This window comes from Carex rostrata, chromosome 3 (genome assembly GCF_964058835.1).
Source record: "Carex rostrata chromosome 3, lpCarRost1.2, whole genome shotgun sequence".
NCBI classification, from domain to species: domain Eukaryota; kingdom Viridiplantae; phylum Streptophyta; class Magnoliopsida; order Poales; family Cyperaceae; genus Carex; species Carex rostrata.
In genome coordinates this window covers 784,758-806,237 of record NC_135920.1, presented here as the reverse complement: position 1 = coordinate 806,237, position 21,480 = coordinate 784,758, and the positions used below count along the sequence as shown (strand labels likewise).

Sequence of the window (21,480 nt, the reverse complement as noted above, 5' to 3'; positions counted from 1 at the left end):
AAAGTCACACAAATCCAAAAAAATCATGCAAATTCAAACCTACACCGGTCCACAGGAACGGTGGAGATGTTTCGTGTGGTATTTAGTGCAGTATATCTATGGTGGGGTAAATGTTGACTCTACCGGTTTCTAGGACCGGTGTAAGCTAATTTTCAAAAATCCTTCCAACAGAGGCTTGTTCTGCTTCAAATAATTTAAAGAAATATTATTTAAAAAAAAAATCCGATGAGAGCGTAAGATTTAAGAATTACCTCTCTTAACCGAGATTTCTAAATACTGACGACCGTTTCTCACCCGATCCAACTAAGCTTTCATTGTTTCCTCCGCCCAACCAATCTCTCTCTATTAAACTCCCTCTCTTCCTCTCTGGCGACCTTACTATCTCTAAACCCTAAGCTCCATCTCTTTAAACCTCTCATGGCGGTTGCTTCGTTCACCTGCACTTCTCCAGCGATCACTAGTCGCGCCACCATTGCATCTCCCAGGAGATCTGCGTCGTTCGTTAGCCTCCCGTCACCTAATGCTGTCCGAGCTTCTCTCAGATCGGACAGATCATCAACCTTCTCAAGTGAGTATTTTTTACTGTCTGGGCGTGTATTAGTTGGTTTGGAGCCAGCTTGAAATTCAGCTCTTTCATTGTCCAAAACAAGCTCGTCTTTTGTTCAATTTAAAATTTTGAACTCGGATCATTGTATTTTCTGTGAATTCATTGAAGGATTATGTATGCAGGTGTAACTACTCATGTTAGCGCTGTTGAGAATGCCTTAGTTCAAGAGGCAGTAAAGGTGGAACCTCCAGTTGCAATTGTGACGGGTGCCTCAAGGGGTATCGGAAAAGCTGTTGCATTGGCTTTGGGTAAAGCTGGGTGCAAGGTTGGTCTTTAAAATTTCTACTGCCGTGTGCCATCAGCGTGATGATCAGTAGTATATCTGTTGGTTCTGAATTGATTTTACGGAGTTTAGGATTTTTGTTCTATCTTTGGTTTGTTTGCATATATTTGGTGCTTTTTGATGAATTGGGTCTTAGGTAAGCACCTCAGGTACTGAATGGTACCAAATTTGTCAGTGCAATCAGGCGTGGCAGTGGTATGTTTAGCTCCTAATACAAGGCCTTGACCCAATTATTTGGTATCCGAGTTCGATAATCTTTGACCATTCACATTGACTAAAACTAGTATATCGCAAAATCAGAAAGATAAACAATAGTTGTATAAAACCACTGAATAAACAGTAATCACACAAATATAGAACCTTTTTCTTTTCTTTTTTAATAACACAGTTACAAAACTTGGTCATACCAGGTTTTAAACAATTTCTGGTACTGTAATTCTCAATTATATGGTGGTAAATTTCTGCATGTTTAATATTTTATGATTTTATTACATCACAGGTCCTTGTAAATTATGCAAGATCATCTAAGGAGGCAGAAGATGTCTCCAAAGAAGTATGCTCATTCTTCACTTCTATAATATGTTATAATCTATGTTGCATGGATACGGGTACAGGTATTGTATCGGATACGATATGTATCGTATCCAGCGATACAGCGATATGGAAATTTTCAAAAATCTAGGATACGATACAGCTATTATATATATTACTTTTTATTATTTTAATTATATTTATACGGAAGTTTAAGAATTGATTAAACACCATCTTTTATACCTTCTAAGTATAATCCAAAAGCTACAATTTTGAAAATAAGTAGCAAATCAGACCTTGAGAATTTGAAATCTTTCAACAGAAGTAGGAACAGAGACTTCAACTTCTGAATCAAACCGACCTGGCCTTCTTAGAGCCGGATCAATATCATCCACTCTGTGAAGCAAAGCAATTAGCAAAGAAAGAATTAATAATGACAATGACACAAAATTAGTTAATGAATGACTAGTTACAATTTGTACAATCCTTCCATGCTCTTTGCACCAAAGCATTGCTTAGTTCTAGTTATCTACTTAGTTAATGAATGACTAGTTGCAATTTGTACATGAGATAAATAATAAGAAGGCTAGAAAGAATTCAAAAAGGAACAAATTTCAAATCTAAAGTTACCAGTAATTTTTCCAGAACCTATACAACTCTGTAGAAATATTTCAGTATATATGTATAGGTTCCGTCGACCCTTTCATAACTACAAAATAATTTTTGATAACTGATAAACCTAAGATGGAATGCTACAAATGTTAAACTCCACAAATGAATGTTTTACCTGCTAGAAGTAGTGCATTTTTGTTAAGGAGCATTAGTTTATCTGCTATATATATACATATATATAATTTTTTTTTTCCTTTCATTGGTTTACATCTTGAATTTTTTGTGGTAGATTGAGGCATTGGGAGGTCAAGCTATTACCTTTGGAGGAGATGTTTCCAAAGAAGGTGATGTGGAAGCTATGATGAAAGCTGTAAGCAGAATCTTTTTTTAATATGAATAACGAAGTAGGCAAATAAATCACCAGTTTTTTTAAAACCAGATAACAGTGTGAAAGAACAAACCAATCTGAGTGCATAACCCAATTAAGGAATATAAATTTTGATTTCTAGATATCTGTGTGATATTTGTATTCAGTATTATAAACTCAACTTGCGGTTTATCCAATCTTTTATAATTCTGAATGCTAACTTTTGTTTCTGTTTCTTTTAGGCTGTTGATACATGGGGAACTATCGATATATTGATCAACAATGCAGGTTTGTTCATCTTACTTAGCAGTTGTTTATATTAACCAGAACTTTTCCTCACAAAAAAAAAATATATATATTAAGTTGTAGTTTATGCCTCTATGTAGGAATTACAAGAGACACGTTATTGATGAGAATGAAGAAACAACAATGGCAAGATGTAATAGATTTGAATCTCACTGGTGTCTTCCTTTGTACACAGGTGGTGGTTTATCTTATCTTTTTTCTGAAGTAGTCAGTTGTGTATCTTACATACCGTTTTTTTCGAAAAAGCAGTTGAACTATTATCTAAAATAAATTTCAATTATGCATGATAAATAAAGTTTTATCTTTTTCTTTTGAACAGGCTGCTACAAAAATTATGATGAAGAAGAGAAAGGTATTGGTGTTACATAGCTTTCCTGAATTCATTAAATCTGGTTTTCATTCACGGGACTGGTATCATTTTGCACTCTCCTCTCCATTAAGATTTTAAAATACCCTCTTTCCATATATATGTCAGCAACTGATGGTTTATCATTAAAAAATTTCCAAGAAGGTTGAATAAGTCTTCCGAGATAGGGTCTAAAGACGGTTTATGTTTGTTAATCAATTCTGATTTTCAAGTATTATTTTTCAGGGTAGAATTGTGAACATTGCATCAATTGTGGGTCTCACTGGAAACATAGGTCAAGCTAACTATAGTGCAGCCAAAGCTGGAGTAATTGGTTTTACAAAAACCGTTGCAAAAGAATACGCCAGCCGAAACATAACTGTGAGCTTAATCTAATCAACTTTAATTTTCAATTGCCACTGAGACATACATGTGAGAATAATCTTTCAACTAAATTTTTTGCAATTGCTGCTGTACCTGCTGGATTAGATTCCACCAACATACATACCCTCTATAGTGGGGAAAAGAAAACAAGAGGAAAAAACATAATTGTAATTTGTTTTGCATTTAACATTACAATTCCATTTTTGGCTTTGCACAAGCTTGTAGTGGGCCATGCAATCTACCTGATTGGTTTTGTTGGTGGTGTCAAAATTGGTCAGATAAACCCCAAATAATTTCAACTACCACTCGGTCTTTAAAATGCAATGAACACTTTTATTTGGTAGCCCCAAAAGGTCAAGCAAGCTATAGTTTAATGTAATTGTGCCTTCATGCAATAAGCAATTTTGCAAGTTGACACCAAACAAGCCAATAAAAATGGCAAAAAACCTATAAAGGACTATGAATCAGCCTAACAGGCGGCCTCCATATCAACAGGTCCATACTTAGAGAATCAGTAGTCAAGATCTGATCAGTACAGTGGGAAACCTGTCATGACTTTCATTTGTTATGAATGATCAACTGAATTTTACCAGGAATAATCACTTGCAACTCTACTCTAGGTTAATGCAGTGGCACCTGGATTTATTGCATCAGACATGACTGCTAAACTTTCAGAGGAAGTTGAAAAGAAGTACTTGGAGCATATCCCATTAGGTAATATCAAGGATTGCAATTTTGTATTTTGCCTGTTTGGTGTTAGTACACATAGAAATGCAGTCAGGCCCAATTAAGCCCAAGCGGTTAGTTTTTTTATCATATTCCTCAGTTTAACTTGACCATGCGGACACAATCTGTGTTTTAATTTTACACACTTTTTCCCAATTTACCTTCCGACTTGCAACATTTGGTGGCAAATAATGATACCACATTCGGTGGCAAAATGTAGCAAAACTGACATCATAGGGTGATAACTGGGAGGTCAAACCAATCATGATACCACATTTGGTTGCAAATGTCAGTCACTGAAGTTACTTACTTGGAATCTGTTACATGTATATTGAATGGATTTTTAGAAGTAAATTTGCATCTTCAAAATTAAAATGCAATTTCAGGGAGGTTTGGCCAACCAGAGGATGTGGCAGGCTTGGTTGAGTTTCTGACACTTAATCCGGCTGCTGGATACATCACTGGCCAGGTACAATGGTGCTTTTGCTGTACATACATTTTTTAAGCATACTCGTGTTGCTTTACAAAATGCAAGAATATTATTTAGTGCTCTTTAACATTCATAGCTTTTAATCTCTAAATGAGGATCGATTTGAGCTTTGGTTTGGTAACTTTATCATTTATCTAGGAGTTCTAGATGATCAATATCCAAGTTGATTGTTGTTCTAAATCCTAATGTAATCATTGTCCAAATGTGGCAAAAAAGTGATGGAACTAAAATAAATGTTTCGATGCCCCATTCATATGGTACATTTCCTTTAATAGTCCTGGGATTACACACATGTAGTCTTTGTGCAATATATGCCAATTTCAATGGTGGTACGTACCAGTTTTGGATGATGAGCTGTCTTTTTGTAGCCATTGCCAGGTTTTGTAAAAAAAAAAAAAACCCTATATAAAATTTTGATTTTGATTTTATTTAATGGTGCAGGTTCTCACAATTGATGGTGGAATGGTAATGTGAGAGGTGAGAGACTAGTGAAGACTGCTCTTGGAGCAATTACTCATTGGTGGGGGGGGGGGGGGTGGGGGGGGGTGATATCAAGTTGTTCTCAAGTCTGGATGATGTGTTGTTTTGTTTAAGATTTAATCTTAGTTGAGGGGTTGAAAGAGGCTGCTTGAACTATAGATGGTTTTTTTGGTCCTTTAGGAACATATTTATGCATTGCATCTTGACTCCTTTTTGTCGAATAAAATTTTAAATATCATAGCAATTAGTGTCTAATTTCAAAGCCCTAGGATTGGATCTTAAATTAGTTGGAGATCACCAAAGCGTAGATCTTCAATGCTTCGAGCTTAACATCTTGGTCATTACTGTTATCTGTTGAGACAGTTTGAGATGGCTTCCTAATTCCTACATAGTAATTGCTAAATGTGGCAACCAATTGGGCCCACATGTTGTGGATCGAATCTTCGTCTTACCATTTTTTAGAGGTCAGGTTTTCTTATAAACGTGTGTGCAAAACTACCTACCAACAGTTTGAAAATTATAGTTTTTGATGTGTTATCGAACAATATTCAAATCTGGTGCAGCTAATTGATAATGGAAATGCAGACAGATTTGGCAAGGAATTAACAAGTAACAAATGTGGAATTGAATCCTGTTGGTTTATTCCCTTATTTTGCAAGATTTTGTAACGGCTAGTTTTTCTTTATCTATAAATAGGCCTTTTGAGATATGACAGATTAGGTTTTTAGTTTTATTTGCCTTAGCTTAATGCTGTGTTTAGGATGAGTGAGTCCCAAAATTATCTACTATTTGCTACTTAATTAATAAAGTTACTTCGTTGGTTTTCCGCTATCAAAATCGTACCAAACATGATTGTTCGACTATACTATATCTATAGATTTAATTTTGTATCTCCAATCTTATTTAAACTAAATTTAAGTATAAATAATTAACATTGTCAAAAATAATAATTAGCAGGTGTCCTTTTGTCCGGAGTCGGAGGAAGAAATTTTAATCACCTCCCAAGTCTCTTCACCTTAATTGCTGCTATTTGGCGTTGGGTTTTTATCTTTTTTGGTGTTTCAAATTTTAATATAGATTCTGCTGAGACTCGTCGGAGGTCGGACCAGCTGTCATACTCATACCAGAGACATTCTCAAATGGGGGAAAATAATTTAATACGATGGTAAGATTAAAAGTGAAACTAGTTTTTGCAGTATTTGTCATCTTTTTATTCTCTTTTTATAGAGGAGGGTTCAAATGCCTCCATCTCTTTCTATTATTTTCAAAGTTCAAACAGTCGATCCGAACCGCTCAACCTAACCTCCATACTAAAATATGTTTGGAGACCAAATTTTATATTTTTAGGAATTTTTTTACTATTTTTTTAGATAGGTACAAAATCAGTAAATCTAAACCATCTAAAAACAGTATTTTTGTATCTATCTAAAAAAATAGTAAAAAAATTCTTAAAAATATAAAATTTGGTCTCCAAACATATTTTAGTATGGAAGTTAGATTGAGCGGTTCAGATCGACTGTTTGAACTTTAAAAATAATAGAGAGAGATGGAGGCACAAAAACATGGAGGCATTTGAACCGTCCTCCTTTTTATATTGGACGGCGCGTACGCATGAGGTACTAGTTTTTTTCGCTTGGACAGGGCGTACGCACCGGTCTGGGAATAATTTTGATTTCCTACTATTTTTTTTTCCGTTTCTCTTCCTTTTCTTTTCACTGCCAAAATCTCTTTTGTTACCTACTCATTTACTAATCATATAAAATGATTCTTCTGTGAGATGGAATTTCTTAATGAAATCAAATTGAGTGGTCAAACCAATTCTTCTAACTTGAATGGAGGTCAGAGTATATAAAAATTTTATACTATGAATGAAGGTCAATTTCACACTATTTATAATATTTTAGTTTAAACTATATTAAAATAGAGTATAAATATATATAAATTTTTTTTTGAAAATGAATGGGGTCAATTGACCACCATTCATTAAACGTGGATTCGCCTCCGCTTCTACTCATGTGGATATGTATTCTGATACATTAGAAAATGCGTGGAAATTCTGAAAATGCTAGGAAGGAAAATGAGTTTTGATGTTCGAAAGTATTTTAGAACAAAAGGTCAGATCACATCTAGAGGCTTCGTTTGCACGGCTTCAGATTATCGTGGAATCGACAAGAGAAATCGCAAAGTGAAACGACCTGGAGCTCAAATCCAAACTGGTTACCCTGTGTGTCTTTACCTTAAGCTGATTATTGAAACTCAAAAAGTATCGAGTATAAAGCTTAATTTTGTGGTGATCTTAACCATGCTTTACAACAGAGTAGACCGACAATCGTTCTAATGCATGCGGTCACATAGCAGAACCAATAATGCATTGATACATGTGAGGAATACTTGAAATCATTTCATTAGAATTAATTTAAAATTTGGTCCAAGTGATATGAACAAGTAACAAGTGTGTAAATCAGAAAAGCGCTATGATTCTGGTCTAGAAATTTCCAAGCAATTTAATCAATAATCAACTCACATATCAAGCAATTAATGGGCGACGGAGAGATGAGAAGAGTGCAGTGCGCCTTGGCCTTGGCCTCCACAGTCTTTGAATTTTGTGAATCGGAGAGGGAGATGTAGAGAGAGGGATAAGAGAAGGGAGAGATCGAGCGGAGAGGAGGTACAGAACAGTGCACTCCAGCAGAATTTAGAGTGGCGCACCAAGTCGTTCGACTCCACGTCTCCACGGCCGACGGGAACACATCGAGAAGACGGCCACAATTCAATGGCCATGCATGGGAGACAAATTAAAAGACAAACAAAATTCAGGATCGATCGAAAAGTCATCTAAAATAATTCCAATAGTAATAAAATATTGAGAATGAATTGAAATTTAATATCCACAACACATATAACATATAACGTTTTAAACTCGAGGTGTTCGAATAACTTTTTTAGAAAAAAGAATAATAACAAGAAAAGATATTCCAATCGATGAAGGGTAACAGCAAATTTTACAGCTCCTCAATTATTCTCGACTTGTTTCCGAATCCGCATCCTCTCAGGTATTGCAGAGGATTACCTCGTTTTACGGTTTGAGATTAAATCTCAACCAGTTTGGAATTCGGATCACCACAGAGGCAGTATTATTGGGCTTTGAGATTCGTGCCAAATTAAAAAGAACGATCCAGATCTAGTAATGGTAAAAGATTCTCTTATCAGGTATTGGAGAGGATGTGATCTCCTTGTTCCCACTACTACGGATTACGGAACTACTAATTAAAGCAACGCGACACGCTCGCTCCCCCTCTCTTGCCACGTGTCAGTTTATACGGCAGCAACGTATCGCGAAACACGATAGCCGTCGTCCACGTCAGGGATTCCCGTCCCAATTATCATGTCGAGTCACAAAGTTTTTTTTTTTTTTTTTTTTTTTTTTTTTGAGTTGAAGAGGTCACAAAGTTCATACTACGCCGAAATTCTCGCACAATAGAAAATCTAAAAGTTTCCAATATTAACCCTGTCTCGACTCAGGCGAGTTGGTCAACCTCGGTCTTGAATTGTAATTATTCAATAAAACAAGGGCAGTGCAGCAGCGAGAATCCGCAATGTCTCTGTTCTGGCAAGTGATAACTCTTTCTTAAGCAACTTTTGACGTACATCATTCTACGATGTTTTACTCACGGATGATGTGGCAGAAGATTTCTCCACGTGTATTTCATGTCTCATAAATCTCGTAATTAGTTAAGCTACGTAAATAATAAAAGTTAGGAAAATATCGAGTAAATAATTAGTAATTAAATAGCATTCTTAGTTTTGTGGGTTGATTTTAATATCTTATTAAATATTTATAGACGTTTACGCCATATATATTATATGTAACATAAATATAGAGTTTGAACAAAAAAAAAAAAAAGTTCATCTAACGTAGTTGGCAACTAATTAACTATTCTCATGAATATTTTCCTTACGAAAATAGGATGAAAGAATATAATATGGCCACGTCAGAATTTTGTACATCCTAGTCAAAGTAGCGGTGGGGACAGTGAAGATACAGACAGTCTATCTCCACTCAAAAAGAAAAGAAGGTCAGAAAAAGCAAAATCCGAATTCAAAGAAAAGAGCAAAAAAGAAAACAAAAGAAAAGTATAATATAAAAGAAAAGAAAGCAAACGGCATCCTTCATTCCTTCTCCTTCCTTTTCAATATTCCCTCCTCATATACACACACACAGACTCTACTCATCGCCCCCTTCTTTCTGAGAGCAAAATGCTCTTGGTTACTCTCCTTCTCCTGACAGTTTTTCTCACAGAAGACCTGGCACAGGGTGCCACGTGGTGCATCTGTAAGAGCGGTACCAGCCAGACGGCGCTCCAGTTGGCGCTGGACTACGCGTGCGGGCCTGGGTTGGCAGACTGCGCACCGATTCAAAGCTCAAGTCTCTGCTACCTCCCGAATACCTTGCAAGCGCACGCCTCATACGCTTTCAACAGCTACTACCAGAGGTCTAATGCTGCGCCGGGTGCATGCGACTTTGGGGGCGCTGCCGTTGTGACGGTTACTGATCCTAGTAAGTTCTCTCCCCCTCTCTCTAACTCTCTCGCAGTTTTTACCTGCCCTCGGAGTATATTATGGGCCCACTTGTCTGTTGAGTTTTAGCTGGGAAGATGCACGTGCTCCGAGTGCATGGGCATTGTTTATCCGTTTTATTTTTATTTGTAATGATCAATTTTGAAGCAGACTGACTAGACTCTATATCGCCAGAATTATTATTATTTTTTTTATTTTTAATTTATGCTATTGATCCCGTAGAAAATCGTGGGTTTAGTTCCTTTTACTTCATTAGCTTTTGTGGGGGTGAGCTTAGGAATTTTAAAAAATAAATTCTGATGTACTAAATAACGGCTCTTATTCGGTCTTTCCTGTCACCGGCTTACCTTCTGTTGTATTGCTGAATGTTGGGTCCCACTGTGGATTTGGTAAATATTGTGCGATTATGAAACATAGGAAATCTGGTCCGACAAATGTTCATTTTGAGGTGGCGGATTGGTATAAACTATAAACTATAAACAGAGGAATTGAGTTCTACCCGTTGTGGGACGGAGAGCAATTCCCAAGGCTTTGAATCCTCCGGATTGGTGATGATCACCAGTCTCTAATTGTAGAGCTTTAACATTTCTATGACTTCGGTTGGAGCGTTACTTTTTTTTTTTTTTTTTGAAACCCACTTTTGTACGTGGGGTGATTCAAATTTTGAGTTTAAATTCAAATAGTATGTTATAGAATTTTAAAAGTTGTCGGCTCTTTATTAATATGTCTCGTGAATTCTGATTGGGTCCGAATTCTTTAGCCGGTTCGATTTTGGACAAACTCAAAATCTGAGATTTTTTTTCTAAATAAAAAAAAGGCATAAGAGCCCGTTCCATTAGATGAAACTGATTGTTAAGTTACAACCACATTCAGAGGCGGAAGCACACACTGTAAATGGGGTTAATTGACTTCCATTTATTTTGAAAAAATTTAGTTTGTGTTTATTAGTAAATTTTTATATAGTTTAGCAGAAAATGCTATAGAACTGTCAAATTGACCCCCATTCGCAGTATAAAAAATTACTATACTTGACCTCCATTCATGTTTAACTCCCATAGTCTGAAGATCCGACTTCGCCCCTGACCACATTGACCTGTTAACCAATACCCCCTACTTAATCCCATACTGCTACCTCTATGTAACAGTAGCAAAAGATGACCATAAGTAGAGCAGACATTACAGAGCAAAACACATATGCTCTTTCTCTTAATCAACCACCAGAACACACAGTAATTGTTGGCCTATTCAAGACCTATGTTATTTTGTTTAGTATTTTAGTGGAAGAGAGAAAGAGAAAAGAGAAGAACTCTTATGCAGAAATTTTATTCTATTATGTTGAGATACTCTTACAAATGACATACTTTCTATTTATAGGCCATATGGTGGCCTTTTACAAATCCAAGAACATAAATATAATTAAACACAACTCAAATACCAAGTGCCTAAATGCACTCTCCAACATGATCTTTGAAAACATAAACAATTAATCTATCTAAAAACTTCAAATACATTCATCTAACCATATGACTAATTGGCCTATTTAATATTTTTTTTTTCTTTTTCCAAAAACATTAATTTCAACAGTAATAACTCAAAATCCGAGATGATTCAGAGGATCCTTTGGAGAGAATCCAAGATGGATTCTCTGTATATTTAACCGAACCAATACCAAACTACTCATCACATTACAAAGCATAAACAGCCCAACTTTAAATTTAAGAGCTAGGGATAAAATCTCAGTATTTCCGTATAGAAATGAAAAAGAAGTACAGAGATTCATACAATCTGGTAATTTTTGTCAGATTTTATGCATATGCTGACATCAGAATATATAATCAGTCAGATGGAGTCTACTTATGGAATTAATGACAACATGGAAGTAAACATGCATAATTTTGTTTAGGTTAAATTACTCAACTATGAGTATGTATCTGCTGATTGCTGAGTTAGCTCAAAACTTGAATGGTCAATCATGCAATCAGCAATGTCTGTTTTCACACACGGGCTGATTTTTAACAAACATGCAGTGTTGAGATTCCTAGCAAACAGTCAGGATTCAATCCATTTCAATAAGATACCCCAAGTTTGTGAGGTCCAGGTCCTCAACTACACACCATGTATCAAGATATTGTTCATTTGTTCAATTTATGATTCTTGCAAACTATGAAATTATTTCAAATATGGGATTGTGGGGTGTGGGGTGTGTGTGTGTGTTTGTGTGTGAGGGATGAAGAGCGATAACCTCTAGTGAAATTTACTACTACATTTTTTGGTTATGCTGACAGCAAAAGTATGTCCAAAGAACAATCTATTTGCTAGTGGATTTTGAATCCAAAAGAAAAAATAAACCATCTCAAACCTTCTTCGAGAGACTTGCTCTAGAATTCCAGTTGTTCCGTCCCAATTTTCACCTTAGAACTTGGGCACTTGAGAAAATGAACCACCAGCATAGCTTAAGAAAATGGGATGGGATCCATTACTAATGGCTTTAACTTGACAATACCTTTTCAAATAATTAGAAGCTTAAGAAAATGGGATGATCAACCAAAGTGCAAACAATTAGAAGCTTTTAAACAGATGGGTATTTTCCAGAACCATTCATATTAATTATTAAATATGCCATGCCATTGGCTTGTATCCTTTTTTCTTTAAGCAAGCCTTTTTGTGTTTTCTCTGAAGAATTGCAACAGATATATCTCTGTTGTTTTGATTTGATATAATAATAAAGGAAATGACCTTTGTTAGTCTTATCAAGATGGAACAAAAGGTGCATCCATATATATAAATTCGTTTATTGAGAAGCATAAGTGCATGCGTATTAATTTCTGTTTTTTTTCTTTTCAAAGAATTCATTTATGTGTGAAGATTACAAATGGCGAGTTTAGTAGATGTTTGTTCTGCTCTATATCTACAAAAGGAGTATTTGTTAATAAGTGGTTTAATGACATGCAGGTTATGGCTCATGCACATATCCTTCATCTGCAAGGTAATCAATCCTCTCCTACTTGTCATGTACTGTACCGTGTCCGTGAAATTAATATTTCTTTTTGTTTGGTCATAATACTACAAATGCCAACCACTTTGCATATATGACACAATTAAATACTGTTCGGTTATATATGCTGATTCATACAAGATTAAGTTTCTTAGTTCATACCATCTTCCAAGTTTCCAACTTTGTGTGGTCATTCATCTTTTTGTCTGCATTTAAGACCTAGAGTTAATTTGTTTCATAATTTACAAAGAAAATAGAAAAAGTGAAGGATTGAAATTGAACTGATACAATGTTTGAAATATTACAAGATAATTGATACAAGGTTTGATTAAACATGTTTTTCTTTATGACAGCATACACAAATAACCTACCTTTTATATTTTGTGTATTTTGTTTTGTTTCAGCGCTGCAGGGAGTACGACCAACCTGCCACCCCCATCTACTACCCCAATAACTACACCTGGGACAACACCAAGTACCACTCCTTACAGCCCTGGTTTTGGTACAGGTACCGGTACCGGTACAGGGACCAGCACTCCTGGTTTTGGTGGATTCAGTCCACCTGATTACAATTCAGCTATTATGACCCCTTCTTATACTTCCCTTTTTCTGTCTCTTGTATTAGGCACTTGTCTTTGCTTCCAATTAATGTCATTTTAGTAGTGGTGAGAAATGAAAGTTAGATTTAGACACTGTTCTTCTCATTTTTTGAAGTAGATTATTAATTTTTTTTTTGAAGTAGAGTTCTTCTCATTTTTTGTTTGTTCCTTTGTAAGAAATCCATTGGGCAATTTTGTTGAGAAAAGGGTAATGGGTACTGGTGTTGATCCTAGTTTACTTCATTGTTTTGTTATTTTTCTGGCAACTTTGTTTTGGTTTGATACAAAATAGAGGGGGGATTGTTGAAACATAACCTTAGATGAATTGGCGGTTGCTAGGTAGATAATATAAATCGAGTAGAACTAGGGTGTTATATATTAAGCTCACCAATTTTTGGACTCTAAACAACGAATCCAAACAGTTAAAATTAATCTACTTTACAAGCAATCTGTTTATATGTCAAATTTATAAATTTTCGAATTTATTTAGTATAAATTCAAGCGGATAAAAAATCATTAAAAATGAACGTATTAAAATTAATTTATAAATATTTTTTTCTTGACCATTTGACTTTCCTCATAGTAAAAGACTTTTCTATGAAATTACTTTGTTCTATGGTGAGGTTTTTTTTTATCAGTATCCCATAAATTGAGGGACCATGTTATTATGTGATGAGGGGTGGGGGATAAAAAAAACAATTGCTTCATTGATACATAGATTCTTTAAGGATGATGAAAAGAAAATAACAATGTCCAGTGTTGTTAATTATTTAAATATCGCAATAGTTAACTATGAAAAATAAATCAGTTAATTGATCTGAGATTTTATATGATAAAAATAAATTAGAGGGAGGATCTCTGACAATCTTAAAATGAAAAAAAAAAAAAATCCATTCATTACAAGTTAGAAAACCTGCTTGTTATTTTAGAAGAATTTCATCTTTGCCAGAAAATAGATGGAAATTTCATTTTATATAAAAATGATAAGTATCAATACCTCATTGCTAAATCAAAATCAGTATATTAGGTTCACTGCGTCCTGGTATGTAATTTGGGCACGTACCAAATGTAATTTTTTTTCTGTGCTTGCATGTTGCTAATACTGTAGCTCTCGTATTTTTTTTTTTGTTTTGTTTAATGCTAGCCTACGAGCCTTTTCACCAAATATATATAGAGTTTGGCTAAGATCAAAGTGGTAGTTTTTGAGCTTTGGTGCTACCAATTTGTTTTTCAATTTTCAAAGTTCAAAACGTCGATCCGAATCATTCAAATTGTTCTCCATATTAAATTGTACTTGGAGACCAAATTTTACATTTTTCTGATTTTTTTTACTATTTATTAAGCCACTTTGAAAATCGCTGATCCAACGGTGGCTTAACAAAACAGTAAAATCAGAAGTCACCGTTGGATCAGCTGTTTTCAAAGTGGCTTAATATATATATATCAAAATCAGGATATGACTCCTATTTTTTTTTTAAAAGAATCACATTCATAAAATCGAATTCTTCCACAAAAAGTTCTGCAAATCCGATTCTAAAATCTGATTTTTATGTAAAATCTGATTTCTTCATAAAATCCGTTTCTAGATTAAACCTGAGATGAACTGACTGAAGGTATCTTAACCCAATAATTATCCAATTCTGAAAATGATTTGAATTTTGATGTAATCTGATTCACATGCAATCTGACACGTCCAATTGGCAGATTTGCAAAACTTTTAACTGCTTCTAAGCCATTAGATAAGAGCGTCTACATCTCATTGCAATTTCCAATTTGTACTTTCTGATACAGAAATATTTCACTTTTAGGAATTGATACAGCAATTTTCATTCGCTATCAACTCTATCTCTATGCTTCTTCCCTACTGCATGGATTTTGCATCTACCACTTATTTCAGAAATGTAATCATTTTGCAAATAATTTAGACATAATTTGACAGCTGCAATTAATTTCAGAGATGATGCTCTAACACGCTGAAAGGCTGAAACAGTTATCCTGTTCCTGTCCTAAAAAGAAAAAGACAAAAGAAATAAGCAGCAAAGAACAGTAACAGTCTGCTTTGCGGCCCAGGTGCTAGGCCTATATTTTTTTTGGGCCAAATGGGCCGAGTGTATTTAAAACACTCGATTTGAGCAGATGAACAATTCTACGACTGCTTTTTCTCATTTTTCGTTAAAACAATAAACAACCATCGGCCGCGACTACCGCAGAGTCAGACCTCTCTCCCCTCCAGTCCAATCGGACTCTGAGCTCCGGCGCGGCGCGCAGTGCTGAATGGCGCCATCCGACGACACGATCCCGGCCACAAGTCAGTCGTCTGACGGCTGGAAGGAGCGCATCATCGTCCCAACCATTCTCGCTGGTAAGATCCTTGAAAAAAAACAAATTAAATTGAAGTTTTTAAAAATTTTGGGGTCTGATTCGCAAAACTGGTTAAACAGGCTTGGTAGGCGGAGGTTATGGATTGATGTCGAAGAACCGGAGAGCCCTGTCTTATTCATATGCTGCTAATTTAGCTGTTGTTGCTGGCTGCTATTGTGGTATGATTTTCTTTAATTTATTTCTCGTTATCGGAAATTTCAGTAATTGGTTTTTGGTTTAGTTGGTTTTGGTAATAGGTATGATACCGCACTGTAACGATTAAATTATGGGATACTATACATATTTATTTCTTACTGATATTAACTGAAATTTTTCTTGGGATTTATTGTTGTGGTTTTTTATAAGGTTTCATTTACCTTAATTAGCCTAGATACACAATTAAGCTCCAATAAACTAAGAAAAATTTGTGTTTATCACCCTGTTCAAATGTCCCTTTTATTATCTAAAATTGTTATAGCCCATCTTTTAGCCCATCTACCCCCACAACACATGAGGAATACCATAAATACCATAAATGGCCTCCAATACTAGATCGACCACCCCATGTTTTCCTTTCCTAAATTGTTGCTCTATCATGCTACTGATATTAGTTGAGAGCTCAAGCTAGTACATAGAGCATCAATACATGGCCAAATGCGGACATAAATCAATAAAGATGGTACCAGTTATCATTACAATTCTGCTGAATCTCAATTCTCTAGTGAATCTCTTTGTTGCCACACTATATTTTAGGTGCACGTGAGCTTGCGAGAGATGCGAGGCGTGCTGAGAAGGATGACTTGATGAACTCTGTGGTAGGTGGATTAACAAGTGGTGCTATTCTTGGCCGATTTCAAGGTTCTTTTTTTTTCTTCATAAGCATTTTGTTATATATCTATGCATTTGTGATTATTGTTGTTGCATCATATCCAATAAGCATTAGTTCAGTTATGACATTTTAGATATCAAATTCTATCCAGTGGGGAAAGAAATGGTACGCAATTGCAGGCCGGCCACCTTTCCTTGTACTTTTTTTTTATTTTACTGTTTTAGTGTCAAATAATTTGAATGCAGTAAACTGTACATGACCAAGTAAAATGTGAAAAAAACCAAAAGATTGTCAGTGAGCCAAGATTGTGATACTTCTTTGGTGCCTTATGTACCAGTCAAAGTTTTGGCCAATACCAATCAGCAACCTATTTGCAACTTATTTTGTCTCTTTTGTTGTCCACTTGCCAAGTTGAGGCAGTTTATTGTACAACTGATGGTGAAACTAGATGCAGCCGAACTACTCCAAGGTAGGAATAACGCCTTAGGTCAAACCGCAATCCTGTCTTGTGTCACTTCCTTATTTGTTATATACTACCATGGAGTTTTGTGGCTCAGTTCAATTCAGTTGTAGAAAAATACGAGTTTGATTTGCATCTATGTCCATCCAAGATACCAAACAGTTTATCTAAATAATTGAAATTAGGGAGAAACGGAGAAAGAATAATAGCAGTTAGCAAATCATTTTTCAGGTGGACAGCTTGGAGCAATTCGGTACGCAATCTTATTTGCGGCAGGTGGGACCTTAATAGACTTTGTTTCTCTGGAACTACGCCCCCATGTGGAGAGATTACGGGAGAATTTCACCGCAGAAAATATGAGAAGCTGGCTAACTCTGCCAGAGTGGTTTCCAATCCAAGTCATGGATGAAGAAACCCTTGCCAAGAAACAAGCCCGTGACAAACAACTGATTGCACAGCGTGCTTCTTTAGGGAAATTCAGCAAAGAGGAATCATAGCCGCATAATTTCTTTCCAGCTTTTTTTTTCTTCTGTACTTAGTTGAACTTTATTTTGTGAAATAGAAAAACAAAGAATGACGGTTGCTGAATGCGCTAGTCCCAAATTTTGCTCTGAGGAACAGACATTTTCAAAATTTCAGCAAAACTATCCTTGGAGTTGTGAGCCTGCTGAAAATTCGAGGGAGAAACTGTAATAATCTATTTTCTCCTTTTTGGATTATTTTGCCTGATACTCTGTATGCGTGTTTGAGAAATAATAAATGTGCATGCTTGGTGCATGTATATTTGTGGTGAAGTTGTGGTATAAATAGTTCAAAATATTAAAGTGTGGTCATCATGCTCACATTCACAAGCACTGGTGCATTCAGTATATATGAGCTAGCAAAATCTCTGTACAAAAACCTAGCACATACAACAACAACAACCAAGCATTTATTCCCAATCAAGTTGGGGTAGGTTAGAAATGAAATCTAGTACATAGTATACCAAAGGATAAAAAGTGATGATGATGAGCATACGAAATAAGATGATATGAGGGTTTTCTTTTTTTTTAAAACCTTCATAGAGGTTGTGAAATCGTGAGGGAAAATTGAACTCTCGACCTTTGGATAACTAACAGCCTTAGGACTTCTCTCCTTGCTAACTGTGCTATCTCCCCTTTCTCAAGATGATATGAGTTAACGATGAATAAATGAGAGAGATGAGTCCCCTTTCTCAAGATGATATGAGTTAACATTTGTTGGCTATTTCTGAACGTGCTGAAAATGACACCCCCACATAATAATAACAAAGCAGGAATTTATGATACAGAGTTAGAATTCAATTCAAACCTAATCATGTAATCGTCAACTGGCTAATAGTAATAATTATTAAGTTCTTAAAACCAAGTTATTAAACATGTGTTATAAATTGATTCTATATATATAATTTGTAATATAAATGCATCATATTTCCTTTAAAGTTATTAAACACAAGCTCGTTGCAAATTTCGAATAATTTGATGTGTTGTAAAATGATTAGCCAAAAAAATGAAATTCTCTCTCCGCTATTGCTGATTAGTGGGACCGGAGTCAACAACAGATGGATGCATTATTTATCCCCCCACCCCATTACCTAAAAATGCCTCGCATTTAGATTTCATTATCTGGTCCCAAAAATTGCAACCAACAATTTTTGGTTTTCTTCCCATCTCTGAAGTCTGAAGAGGTGCCCCTGGGCCCTGGTACCTGTGCCAGTGTGCCCCAAGAGTGGCGGAATAAATAAATTATCAACATAATTTGGTTTTATTTAATTCCATCAATACTTAACAGCTTTTATTAATTCACGCTTGTCAGTTGTCACATTACAAACTTTAAACAAATAAACAAGGCTTAAAAGTTGTTTGGCGGGTAGGTTGAGTTTGAGGTCAACCCCCCTTCCTTCCATCTGCTGGTTCTCCTGAGGCACCTCTTGGTATATCTCTCTGTGTGGTACTCTCCTCACCATGCTTTTTGGTAACTTCGGAGTTCGGAGCATGAATCCGGGTAGAGATGTTTTATTAATCCCAAGTCTTGTAAATCGCTGTTTTCAGCAAATTTGGACCATAAAAAAACAGCGATTTTTAATAAATCAAAACAAATAGTATAAAAATTCCAAAAAATGTAAAATTTGGTCTCCAAACACATATTAATACGGAGAACAAGATGAACGGTTTGGATCGACCATTAGGATTTTGAAAAGTTGAATATTGAGCCGTTGCACGGAGGCCCTCTATGCTACGCGTAGCATGGTAGCAGGTTCCTAGGATAAGGAATATGCTAGCATACTACGCGTAGCATAGAGGGCCTCCGTGCAACGGCTCAATATTTGACTTTTCAAAATTCTAACGGTCGATCTAAACCGTTCATCTTGTTCTCCGTATTAATATGTGTTTGGAGACCAAATTTTACATTTTTTAGAATTTTTTTACTATTTTTTTAGATTTATTGAAAATCGCTGTTTTCAGCAAATCTAGACCATAAAAAAACAGCGATTTTCAATAAATCTAAACAAATAGTATAAAAATTCCAAAAAATATAAAATTTGGTCTCCAAACACATATTAATACGGAGAACAAGATGAACGGTTCGGATCGACCGTTAGAATTTTGAAAAGTTAAATATTGAGCCGTTGCACGGAGGCCCTTTATGCTACGCGTAGCATGCTAGCAGGTTCCATAGGATAATTTTGTTGTTTAAAAATAACTCTTTTTTCGATTTTTGGCAGAAATTAGCTGCCCGTAGAACTTAATTCATCCAATCAGTCTCACCAGTTGGTAACTTCTTCTTAGCTTTTAGGTCTTTCCATTTAGATGGCTACACACGTTCTGCGACAATTTTCTTCATTATTATTTCAAACTCCCATTCCGCTATATATTCAACGGGGTAAAGTTTTAACGGAGCGGGTTTAGCTTTATGCAGCGCACGTACTATTGAATTCAAACAACATTGCATATATTGTGTGCGCTGCAGAAAGCCAAAACGTAATTATGTACTTGCAAGGTTGTCCTAATAAAATTAAACAAATAAGAAACAGGGATTGGCTGAGGTCACTAAAAGAGATTAATACAATAAACTGAATAAACAAGAGTGACTAAACATAATTAAATTTCGTAATTATAAAAAGGAAGCTTCGTATGTAGTTTTTATTTTTTTTAATTATATTAAATAATACAAACAATATAAAAAATAATATAGCACAAACATTCACGGTGTAATATACTAATATATAATATATAACGGTTGTGGTTGTGGTTATGGTACTGTAGCTAGTGCATATTAATCTATACTATAAAATTAATATTTTTGTTTTCAAAGTTCAAAAAATAAATCTGAATCATTTAATATATACTTATAGATTAAATTTTATATTTTTCTTTTGTGTAAATTTTTACTATTGTTTTAGATAGATTGAAATTACTTATTAATAAGTGAGTTTCTACGTATCTAAGGGTGCATTTGGTTGGAACAAGAATAGAACTAACTCAAAAATAGCACTATTCTTTTGAGCTGACTCACATTTGGATTAAGAGCTACCAACTATTTTCTGTTAGTCCTTTGCGAGGTTAGCTCACTATTCTACTAACCCAACAAAATGTTAGATTAACTACTATTTTCAATTTGGGATTAGCACGCTTTTCTCACTACCAGAGCTAACTCATGTGTTGAGAATAGCTATTTTTGTGGAATAGTTGCTAACCCAACTAACCCTGTTATTCCTTAATAGTTAACACCCAAACACACCAAAAAAAAAATTAAAAAAAAATTAAAAAGATATATACTTTAGTATGTAGGTACATTTTTATATTGAGATCATGTTAAACGATTTAGATCAACTATTTAAGGTTAGAGGTCAAGCCACCCAACTATTTAATATCCATAAGGAATTCTTCCATCCAGATTTCGAACATGCGACCTCTTACACAAAGGGCGCCGATTATAATTTGTTATACAAAATTACAACAATTATGATCAGATCCATACAATGACAAATTTAAGTAGAATAAATGGAGTCAGTTAACTATCATTTTTAAAAAATATATTGTTTTTATGTATAATTTTATATATAATTTGAAATAAAATATCATAGTATTGTAAAATTAATTATGTAAAATTAATTTTTATTTTTCGCAAAAAAAAAAAAAATGATTAATCTCTAATGTATATATGATCCTCATAATTTAAAAGAGGAGGGATCCACTTACATTCTTTTTTGGTGACACCGAATTACACCCTATATTTCAAAGTTTTTAAAGACCAAACAGTTGATCCAAACCATTCAACATGAATATATTAAAATGTGCTTGAAGATCAAATTTTACATTTTTTTTACTATTTATTAAGTATTTTATAAAATCGTTGTTTTCAGACCATTGAATTTTTGTACCGATCTTAATAAATAGTAAATAAAATTTTTAAAAAAATGTAAAATTTGATCTGCAAACACATTTTAATATATCTACGATGTTGAACAATTTAGATCGACTGTTTAGACTTTAAAATATAAAATA

General features: G+C 34.8%; 3 protein-coding genes across 4 annotated transcripts; all 3 read left to right on the top strand.

The window, feature by feature from the left end:
* Positions 1–262: 262 nt before the first annotated feature.
* On the top strand, positions 263–5,370 carry LOC144552120 (NAD(P)-binding Rossmann-fold superfamily protein). 2 transcript variants are annotated; one of them, XM_078300230.1, is made up of 11 exons: positions 263–568; positions 730–872; positions 1,390–1,443; positions 2,323–2,403; positions 2,643–2,688; positions 2,787–2,881; positions 3,026–3,058; positions 3,299–3,433; positions 4,057–4,150; positions 4,549–4,631; positions 5,094–5,370. In XM_078300230.1, exons 1-11 carry the CDS (start codon positions 418–420, stop codon positions 5,124–5,126), a joined length of 948 nt encoding a protein of 315 aa, XP_078156356.1. In that variant the 5' UTR covers positions 263–417; the 3' UTR covers positions 5,127–5,370. The 2 variants fall into 2 exon arrangements, with proteins under 2 accessions (XP_078156356.1, XP_078156357.1); XM_078300231.1 differs by lacking the exon at positions 4,549–4,631.
* A 4,003-nt stretch (positions 5,371–9,373) lies between these two features.
* On the top strand, positions 9,374–13,580 carry LOC144552026 (PLASMODESMATA CALLOSE-BINDING PROTEIN 1-like). The gene is made up of 3 exons (XM_078300134.1): positions 9,374–9,690; positions 12,663–12,696; positions 13,110–13,580. Exons 1-3 carry the CDS (start codon positions 9,390–9,392, stop codon positions 13,363–13,365), a joined length of 591 nt encoding a protein of 196 aa, XP_078156260.1. The 5' UTR covers positions 9,374–9,389; the 3' UTR covers positions 13,366–13,580.
* A 1,874-nt stretch (positions 13,581–15,454) lies between these two features.
* On the top strand, positions 15,455–17,662 carry LOC144552116 (Mitochondrial import inner membrane translocase subunit Tim17/Tim22/Tim23 family protein). The gene is made up of 4 exons (XM_078300226.1): positions 15,455–15,666; positions 15,746–15,844; positions 16,419–16,523; positions 17,186–17,662. Exons 1-4 carry the CDS (start codon positions 15,579–15,581, stop codon positions 17,449–17,451), a joined length of 558 nt encoding a protein of 185 aa, XP_078156352.1. The 5' UTR covers positions 15,455–15,578; the 3' UTR covers positions 17,452–17,662.
* Positions 17,663–21,480: the final 3,818 nt, after the last annotated feature.

Excerpts from the sequence above, each read along its gene's own strand:
- LOC144552026 (XM_078300134.1), top strand. The coding sequence starts at position 9,390 with ATGCTCTTGGTTACTCTCCTTCTCCTGACAGTTTTTCTCACAGAAGAC. Across the intron at positions 9,691-12,662 it reads TGTGACGGTTACTGATCCTA|GTTATGGCTCATGCACATAT; the intron begins GTAAGTTCTCTC and ends AATGACATGCAG. Across the intron at positions 12,697-13,109 it reads ACATATCCTTCATCTGCAAG|CGCTGCAGGGAGTACGACCA; the intron begins GTAATCAATCCT and ends GTTTTGTTTCAG.
- LOC144552116 (XM_078300226.1), top strand. The coding sequence starts at position 15,579 with ATGGCGCCATCCGACGACACGATCCCGGCCACAAGTCAGTCGTCTGAC. Across the intron at positions 15,845-16,418 it reads TGTTGCTGGCTGCTATTGTG|GTGCACGTGAGCTTGCGAGA; the intron begins GTATGATTTTCT and ends ACTATATTTTAG. Across the intron at positions 16,524-17,185 it reads TATTCTTGGCCGATTTCAAG|GTGGACAGCTTGGAGCAATT; the intron begins GTTCTTTTTTTT and ends ATCATTTTTCAG.
- LOC144552120 (XM_078300230.1), top strand. The coding sequence starts at position 418 with ATGGCGGTTGCTTCGTTCACCTGCACTTCTCCAGCGATCACTAGTCGC. Across the intron at positions 2,882-3,025 it reads GTGTCTTCCTTTGTACACAG|GCTGCTACAAAAATTATGAT; the intron begins GTGGTGGTTTAT and ends TCTTTTGAACAG. Across the intron at positions 4,632-5,093 it reads CTGGATACATCACTGGCCAG|GTTCTCACAATTGATGGTGG; the intron begins GTACAATGGTGC and ends TTAATGGTGCAG.